This window comes from Phragmites australis, chromosome 4 (genome assembly GCF_958298935.1).
Source record: "Phragmites australis chromosome 4, lpPhrAust1.1, whole genome shotgun sequence".
Classification (NCBI taxonomy): domain Eukaryota; kingdom Viridiplantae; phylum Streptophyta; class Magnoliopsida; order Poales; family Poaceae; genus Phragmites; species Phragmites australis.
Window position 1 is genome coordinate 21,966,062 of NC_084924.1, and position 9,812 is coordinate 21,975,873.

Below are 9,812 nucleotides of genomic sequence, written 5' to 3' on the forward strand. Positions count from 1 at the left end.
GCGCCTAAACCAAGACAATAGGTCAGTAGAAGAGTATTATCAGGAGCTACAAATTGGTATGTTACGTTGTGATATTGTTGAGGATGAAGAGGCTGCTTTGGCACGTTTTTATGGAGGGTTGAGATGTGAATTCAGGACATAGTAGATTACAAAGAATATGATAATATTCCTAGATTGTTCCAACTTGCATATTTGGCAGAAAAAGAATTGTAGGGACGACAACAGAGGCCAAAGAATAATTTTGGAAGAACGTCTACACCAAGATCAACGTCGGGGCAAGTTAAAACCATTCCACCTTCTGCTACATGGTCTGCTGCCCCCTCCTCGAGTAGGGCGCGTTCAGCAGGACCTACTACACCGTCACATGCAACTGTGGTAAGTAAATCTACTAGTGTGCAGGCCCCCGCTAAGAGTTCTTCTTCGGTTGCTTCCACGGGCCGTACAACTGGGATTGTTTGCCACCGATGCAAGGGAATGTGCCATGTCATGAAGGACTGCCCAAGTCAGCGCACGTACATTGCAACAGAAGATGGTGGTTACGTAAGTACTAGTGATATTGATGATGAATATGTACTGGCTGCTAACATTGCAGGTGAAGGAGACGAGACAGAAAATGATGCTGATGATGGAGAGGAACAAGTAGCTACTGTTGATATAGGGAGATACGTGAGCCTTGTTGTACAACGAGTTCTAAGTGCACAAATGGGGAAAGTAGAGCAAAATCAGAGGCACAACTTGTTTCAATCCAGTTTTCTTGTGAAGGAGAGAGCTTGCAGAGTCATCATTGATGGAGGTAGCTGCAACAACCTTGCCACTTCCGAGATGGTCGAGAAGCTTGGCTTGACCACACAGCCAAACCCACGCCCCTACTACATCCAATGGTTCAATTCGTGTGGTAAGTTGAAGGTAAACAAAGTTATGAGAGTACAATTTTCAGCTGGTAATTATAAAGACAGTGCAGACTTTGATGTAGTGCCCATGCAAGCATGCTCTTTGTTGCTAGGTAGGCCTTGGATATATGATAATGATGTTTTGCACCATGGTAGAGCTAATACCTACTCATTCTCACATAAGGGTAAGAAGATTAAGTTGTTGCCTATGACACCTGCTGAAATTTTGAAAGATGAAGTAGAACGTGCTGAAAATGAAAGAAAATGTAATGATAACAAATCTAAAAATCAGGTTGTAGCTAAAAATGTTTTTGCACTTCAACATGAGAACAAAAATACACATGAAAGACACCATTAAGTTGAAGGGTGCTGCCATGTTAGCTACTAAATCTGAAATTTCTGATTTATTAGCACATAATTCATTTTGCTATGCTTTGATTTGCAAAGAGGCCTTGTTTACACTTGAGGATATGCCTCCCTCTTTGCCTCTTGCTGTTGCTAACCTTTTGCAGGAGTATGCTGATGTGTTTCCAAGTGAAATACCCCCGGGACTGCCACCTTTGAGAGGAATTGAGCATCAAATTGACTTGATTCCAGGAGCTACTTTGCCAAACCGAGCTGCATATAGGACCAACCCAGAAGAGACTAAGGAGATTCAACGACAAGTCCAATATTTATTGGACCGAGGGTACGTATGAGAAAGTCTTAGTCCATGTGCTGTTCCTGTTATTTTGGTTCCTAAGAAAGATGGTAGTTGGCGAATGTGTGTTGATTGTAGAGCCATTAATAATATCACAATTAGGTATCGTCGTCCTATTCCTAGGCTAGACGACATGCTTGATGAGTTGAGTGGTGCTATAATTTTCACTAAAATTGACTTACGGAGTGGATACCACCAAATTAGAATGAAACATGGAGATGAATGGAAGACCGCATTTAAGACTAAGTTTGGGTTGTATGAGTGGTTAGTGATGCCTTTTGGGTTAACTAATGCACCTAGTACCTTCATGCGATTAATGAACAAAATTTTACGTGCTTTAATTGGAAAATTTGTGGTGGTTTATTTTGATGATATCTTGATTTATAGCAAGTCACACGATCTACATTTTGATCACATACGTGCTGTTTTTAATGCTTTAAGAGATGCACGTTTGTTTGGTAACCTTAAGAAGTGCACCTTTTGTACCGATCGAGTTGTCTTTCTTGGTTATGTTGTGACACCACAGGGAATTGAGGTGGATGAGGCAAATCTAGCCGATGCCTGCTATTGTGTCACAAGTGCGGAGCTTCCATCGCCTTTCATGAGGACATCCCTTCCAACGATACAACTACACCTACTGCACAACAAGGACCAATGACAAGAGCTCGGGCACGACAACTCAATTATCAGGTAAAGTCGTTCCTCGCTCTGAAAATGAGTTCTTCTTTGAATGGGGTACTACTAAAGTCTTGTGATGATTTTCTTATGCTTAGGAACATGGGAGAAGAACCAGATGACTCAAGTGTGGACGTCCACTTCAGACATCAAGATCTTTAAGCTGCAGAAGTTTGCACATCAGGTTCGGACATCAAGTTCGGACAGCCAGGCTGGCCCAAATTGCTTGGCCCATATTTCTTGACTCCGAAGGTTGTTTGAGGCCCATGAGTACTTGTTGGAAAGATCTTGAAGTCTACTTTCAAATGGATCCAACCTCATTGCAAAACTCCACCGGAGCTGCTCAGAATCGACCAGAAGACGTTTAGACCTCCAGTCTTGGGCTGAGGTCCTTGTATCTAGTTCAGCCCACTAGGGGCCCATCTTGTGTTAGGGTTTCTTCACCCCAATCCTCCTGGCTGCCTTCTACCTATAAATAGAACCTCCAGCCGCCAGGAGCAAGGTTGGGTTTTGTTTAGATGCAAGTTAGCTACTGCTACTTCCTTGTAAACGCGTGTGTCGATCAGACCACCCGATTTGCTTGATTCAAGACCCCAACTTGTGATTCAGATCAATCCTTTGGATTTCATTTCGTGAGTTATTTGCTTGTTCATCTTGTTCTTGCTTGTTCTCGATTGCTAGCAGGAGCAGCGGTGTTCTTGGCACGGCAAGAACATCACCAACGGAGACGGTGTACCTGTTGCTAAGGCGTAACCCCTTGTGGTCGTTGTAGTCGGACAGCCAACGTCGAATCCACCCTAAATCGAAGTTATCCCCAACTCTCATCGAAGGATCATGAACAAACCCTAGTGGGTTCCATTATGTGGTAATCAGAGCAAGGTTTTTCGGTGAGAGATTCTACCCATTCTTTGTTTTACCTACAATCCAGAAATCCCAAAAATAGGATAGAACCGAAATCCCCAAAAACAAGTTTGAGCCTTGCTATTTCTGCTTAGTTCTTTGCTTGTTGAGTTTGTGGTTTACATCGTGGTGTCAAGTGCTGGTTCTTAGGTTCTAATCCTTTAGAGTTTCGAGTTCTTATCACGTTTTGGTCACCAAACGAGCCGCTGCTGCCTTTCCCCCAGTTTAGCCGCTGCAATCTCCACCAAAACTACTACCACCACCACCACCGAATTTGGCGCTGCTCTCCACCTTTTTGCTGCAACCCTCACCACCATCACCATCATCCACACCTGCACAAAGACTCCCTTATGCATCTCTTCTTTTTGTGAAAATCTGAGTACATTCAGTTTTGAGAATGAGATAGTGCAATTTGCATATCTGTGCTACTTGCTGCAATCCTTGTGCCTAGTAAAAGAAAGTCTATGCTACTTGCTGCAATCTTGTTATAATTATATTGCAAAAGTTCAGTTTGTGCTACTTGTCAAAAAAAAAAGACAACAGAAAACAGAAAAGAAAAAGAAAGGAAAAGGAGGAAAGAAAGAAACAAAAAAAAAGAAGGGTTAAGTTAATGCTGTTTACTCTCATCATCTCCATTGTTTGCTGCTGTCCAGTGACAACATTTGTGTCTAGGCTCGCGTCTCTAGAACGGGTTAGCCTAGGGCCAACACGGTACTATCTTTGAACACCTATTCAACTTGCATTGACTAATGTGGTTCTAGTTGTACCTTGTTCAATACTTTCAGCACTCCTATAGCTCCACAAATCCGACTACGACGTCACAGGACTCTATTTGTTGCCACCATTGTTGTCGTTCTTGCCGTCTCCAACACCATCTGCATAGCATGGTAAGAACATGTAAGAGCTTGGTTGGACAAGTTTGAGAGATAGATGGATTGATGCCACCTAGTGTTGTTAGTTGAGATAGGCTTCTATTATTGTGAATTTGCTTGCTGCACACTAACCATGCCAGGAGAAGACGAAAGGACCCCGCCACAGTCACCACGATCGAAGGCCTTGCTGCAGCACTTTGAGCGCAAAGTGAGGCTCCATGCTGAACACCTTGATGAGGATGTTCGTGTCACCAATGAACGCCTAGGTCAATTGGAGGCCACGCAGATCAACACCACCACCAGACTGACAGCATTGGAAGGCACTCTTGGGGCTCTTAACACCTCCCTTGTAGGTATTTTGGAGCGGTTGGATAGGATGGACTGGAAAGGCCATGATGGTTCAGGACGGCGCAACAACAACAACACCGACAGTAGTGTAGCTGGACATGATGAGGAGGAATATTCAGCGTACACCGAGCACGATGGTGAGGTAAATGATCAACGACGCCACCAGCAGCGCCGCCATCGACATGGTACACGTGCTCGTCAACCACGACGAGAGGTACGTGATAATGATGACCCTTTGGGGAAGATCAAGTTTAGCATGCCCTCCTTTGATGGAAAATATGACCCCAATGCATATCTTACTTGGGAACTAGCGGTTGATTAAAAATTTGCATGTCATGATTTTCCTGAAAACAAACGTGTTAGGGCTGCTACTAGTGAGTTTACTGATTTTGCTTCTATTTGGTGGAGTGAATACATTCGCAGCCACCAAAACAACACTCCACAAACTTGGGAAGCTATGAAAAGAATCATGCGAGCTAGATTTGTTCCCTCTTATCATGCACGAGATCTTCTGCATAAGCTACAGCTTTTGAGATAGGGAAACAAATATGTAGAAGAATATTATCAAGAGCTGCAAACAGGGATGCTTCGGTGTGGTTTGGTAGAAAATGAGGATGCAGCTATGGCTAGGTTCATGGGCGGGCTGAACCGGGAAATTCAGGATATTTTGGCTTACAAAGAATACAATTCGATCACTCGTTTGTTTCATCTTGCTTGTAAGGCTGAAAGGGAAGTACAGGGACGGAGAGCTAGCACAAGAACTAACATTTCTGCAGGTAGTGCTACCTCTCGGACACCATCCAACCCCGTTGGTCAACTGAACTGAGCTACTGCACTATCTTCTTCAAGCAGCAAGCCACGCCCTTCGACGACAAATTCCTCACCTTGCCCTCCTGAAACAACAAAGGGGGCAGCTGTTGCACCAACCAAGAGTTCATCCTCAATTGCATCTTCGGGGCGAACTAGAGACATTCAATGCCTCCGTTGCAAGGGTTACGACCATATTCGCAAGGACTGCCCAAGCGCACGTGTGCTAGTTGTGCGTTCAGATGGTGAGTACTCCTCTGCTAGTGATTGAGATGAAGAAACATATGCTTTGCTTGCAGCTAACAATGCAGGGGGAGATGGGGAGCACAACCAAGATGAAGAGCACATTGGAACAGAACATGCTGAGCACTAGGAGAGCCTCGTGGTGCAGCGAGTGTTGAGCGCACAAATGGAGAAGGCTGAACAAAATCAGCGCCACACTTTGTTCCAAACCAAGTGTGTGATCAAAGAGCGCTCTTGCCGAGTGATCATTGATGGAGGGAGCTGCAACAACTTGGCAAGTGCTGAAATGGTGGAAAAGCTTGCGTTGAGCACCTGGCCACACCCGCAACCTTACTACATTCAATGGCTGAACAGTAGCGGTAAGGTGAAGGTAACACGGTTGGTGAGAATTAATTTTGCCATTGGTTCTTATCATGATTCTATTGATTGCGATGTTGTGCCCATGCAAGCATGCTCTATGTTATTAGGTAGACCATGGCAGTTTGACATTGATTCTTTGCATCATGGTAAAGCTAATCAATACTCTTTTATGCACAATGGCAAGAAATTTGTTTTGCATCCAATGTCTCCTGAAGCAATTTTAAAAGATGAACTTACTAGAGCTAGTAAATTGAAGAATCAGAAGCATGTTAAGAGTGAAAATCAGATTGTGGCAAATGAACTTGAGAAGCATAAAACGAAAAATGCCAAATCTGTTCATGATACTAAAAATGAGATTAAGCTGAAAGGGTCATGTTTCATTGCTACCAAATCTGATTTGGATGAGATCAATGCTACCACTGCTGTTTGCTATGCCTTAATTTGCAAACAAACTTTGTTTTCACTTGAGGAGATACCTTCTTCCTTGCCTCCTGCTATCACTAACCTTTTGCAGGAGTATGCGGACATTTTTCCAAAGGAGGTGCCATCGGGGCTGCCACCAATTCGTGGGATTGAGCACCAGATTGACCTCATCCCCGGGGCCTCCCTGCCTAACCGTGTGCCATACAGGACCAACCCGGAAGAGACTAAAGAGATTCAGCGCCAAGTGCAAGAATTGCTCGACAAAGGTTATGTGCGTGAGTCTCTTAGCCCCTGCGCTGTTCCTGTGCTTTTGGTTCCTAAGAAAGATGGATCTTGGCGCATGTGTGTAGACTGCCGAGCGATTAATAACATTACCATCAGATATCGTCATCCTATTCCTAGGCTAGATGATATGCTAGATGAATTAAGTGGCTCAATTGTGTTCACAAAAATTGATTTGCGTAGTGGTTACCACCAGATTCGCATGAAGCTAGGAGATGAATGGAAAACAGCGTTTAAAACTAAGTTTGGTCTATATGAGTGGTTGGTCATGCCTTTTGGTCTCACTAATGCACCCAACACCTTCATGAGATTAATGAACGAAGTTTTACGTGCTTTCATTGGCAGATTTGTGGTGGTATATTTTGATGACATTTTGATATACAGCAAATCACTAGAGGAACATCTCGATCATTTGCGTGCTGTTTTTGATGCTCTACGTGATGCACGTTTGTTTGGTAACCTTAAGAAGTGCACCTTTTGCATAGATCGAGTCTCTTTTCTTGGCTATGTTGTGACCCCACAGGGAATTGAAGTTGATCAAGCCAAGGTTGAAGCAATACATAGCTAGCCGGTTCCCACGACGGTCACACAAGTGAGAAGTTTTCTCGGACTTGCTGGATTCTATCGCCGCTTTGTGAAGGATTTCAGCACCATTGCAGCCCCATTGCACGAACTCACCAAGATGGGTGTTACATTCACATGAGCTACAGCACACAAGAGCGCCTTCAACACCTTGAAACATAAGTTAACACATGCACCTTTGCTCCAACTTCCTGATTTCACTAAAACTTTTGAGCTTGAATGCGATGCAAGTGGAATTGGTTTGGGAGGTGTGTTGTTACAAGAGGGAAAACCTGTAGCATATTTCAGCGAGAAGTTGAGTGGACCTAGTTTGAACTATTCTACTTATGATAAAGAATTGCTTGCTCTAGTTCGAACTTTAGAAACATGGCAGCATTATTTATGGCCCAAAGAGTTTGCTATACATTCTGATCATGAGTCTTTGAAACATATTCGAAGCCAAGCAAAACTGAGCCGTAGACATGCTAGGTGGGTTGAATTCATTGAATCTTTCCTTTATGTCATCAAACACAAGAAAGAGAAGGAGAATGTCATTGCTGATGCTTTGTCTAGGTGTTACAACTTGCTTTCACAACTTGATTTCAGAATTTTTGGCTTGGAAACAATAAAAGAGCAATATGCACAAGATGCTGATTTTAAAGATGTGTTGCTAAATTGCAAGGAGGGAAAAACGTGGAACAAATTCGTCCTCAATGATGGGTTTGTATTTAGAGCTAACAAGCTATGCATTCCAGCTAGCTCCGTGCGTTTGTTATTGTTGCAGGAAGCGCATGGAGGAGGGCTGATGAGACACTTTGGTGTGAAGAAGACAGAGGACATCCTTGCTAGTCATTTCTTTTGGCCCAAGATGAGGAGAGACATGGAGAGATTCATTGCTCGCTGCACAACATGCCAAAAAGCTAAGTCACGCCTTAATCCTCACAGTTTGTATATGCCTCTACCTGTTCCTAGTGCACAATGGGAGGATATTTCTATGGACTTTGTTTTAGGACTGCCTAGAAAAAAGAAGGGGAGGGATAGTGTCTTTGTAGTTGTGGACAGATTTTCGAAGATGGCACATTTCATACCATGCCATAAGACCGATGATGCTACTCATGTTGCTGATTTGTTCTTTCGTGAGATTGTTCGATTGCATGGAGTGCCAAACACAATTGTTTCCGATCGAGATGCAAAATTTCTTAGTCATTTTTGGAGAACCTTGTGGACTAAATTGGGGACTAAGTTATTATTTTCCACTACTTGTCATCCCCAAACTGATGGACAAACTGAGGTTGTGAATAGAACTTTATCTACCATGCTTAGGGTTGTTTTAAAGAAGAACATAAAATTGTGGGAAGAATGTTTGCCTCATGTTGAGTTTGCTTACAATCGTTCACAACATTCTACTACTAAAAAGAGCCCTTTTGAGATTGTTTATGGCTTTGTGCCTCGTGCCCCAATTGATTTGCTGCCTCTTCCAACTTCGGATAGATTGAATTTTGATGCTAAACAACGTGCTGAGCTGATGTTAAAAATGCATGAGACCACAAAAGAGAACATCGAGCACATGAATGCTAAATATAAACTTGCTGGTAGCAAAGGAAAGAAGCATGTTACTTTTGAACCGGGTGATTTAGTTTGGCTGCATTTGAGAAAAGATAGGTTCCCTGATTTGAGAAAGTCTAAGATGCTTCCTAGAGCTGATGGTTCTTTTAAAGTGCTAGCAAGGATCAATGATAATGCATACAAGCTTAAGTTGCCTGCAGATTTTGGGGTCAGCCCAACATTTAACATTGCAGATTTGAAACCATATTTGGGAGAGGAAGATAACCTCGAGTCGAGGACAACTCAACTGCAAGAAGGGGAGGACGATGAGGACATCCCTTCCAACGATACAACTACACCTACTGCACAACAAGGACCAATGACAAGAGCTCGGGCACGACAACTCAATTATCAGGTAAAGTCGTTCCTCGCTCTGAAAATGAGTTCTTCTTTGAATGGGGTACTACTAAAGTCTTGTGATGATTTTCTTATGCTTAGGAACATGGGAGAAGAACCAGATGACTCAAGTGTGGACGTCCACTTCAGACATCAAGATCTTTAAGCTGCAGAAGTTTGCACATCAGGTTCGGACATCAAGTTCGGACAGCCAGGCTGGCCCAAATTGCTTGGCCCATATTTCTTGACTCCGAAGGTTGTTTGAGGCCCATGAGTACTTGTTGGAAAGATCTTGAAGTCTACTTTCAAATGGATCCAACCTCATTGCAAAACTCCACCGGAGCTACTCAGAATCGACCAGAAGACGTTTAGACGTTCAACCCACTAGGGGCCCATCTTGTGTTAGGGTTTCTTCACCCCACGCCTCCTGGCTGCCTTCTACCTATAAATAGAACCTCCAGCCGCCAGGAGCAAGGTTGGGTTTTGTTTAGATGCAAGTTAGCTACTGCTACTTCCTTGTAAACACGTGTGTCGATCAGACCACCCGATTTGCTTGATTCAAGACCCCAACTTGTGATTCAGATCAATCCTTTGGATTTCATTCCGTGAGTTATTTGCTTGTTCATCTTGTTCTTGCTTGTTCTCGATTGCTAGCAGGAGCAGCAGTGTTCTTGGCACGGCAAGAACATTACCAACGGAGACGGTGTACCTGTTGCTAAGGCGCAGCCCCTTGTGGTCGTTGTAGTCGGACAACCAACGTTGAATCCACCCCAAATCGAAGTTATCCCCAACTCTCATCGAAGGATCAGG

General features: G+C 43.6%; 1 protein-coding gene across 1 annotated transcript; it reads left to right on the forward strand.

Annotated features, from left to right (window-relative positions):
* Nucleotides 1-5,587: 5,587 nt before the first annotated feature.
* Nucleotides 5,588-7,867, forward strand: LOC133914671 (uncharacterized). The gene is made up of 3 exons (XM_062357725.1): nucleotides 5,588-6,278; nucleotides 7,668-7,781; nucleotides 7,846-7,867. The coding sequence occupies exons 1-3, from the start codon at nucleotides 5,602-5,604 to the stop codon at nucleotides 7,865-7,867; spliced, it is 813 nt and encodes a 270-aa protein (XP_062213709.1). The 5' UTR covers nucleotides 5,588-5,601.
* Nucleotides 7,868-9,812: the final 1,945 nt, after the last annotated feature.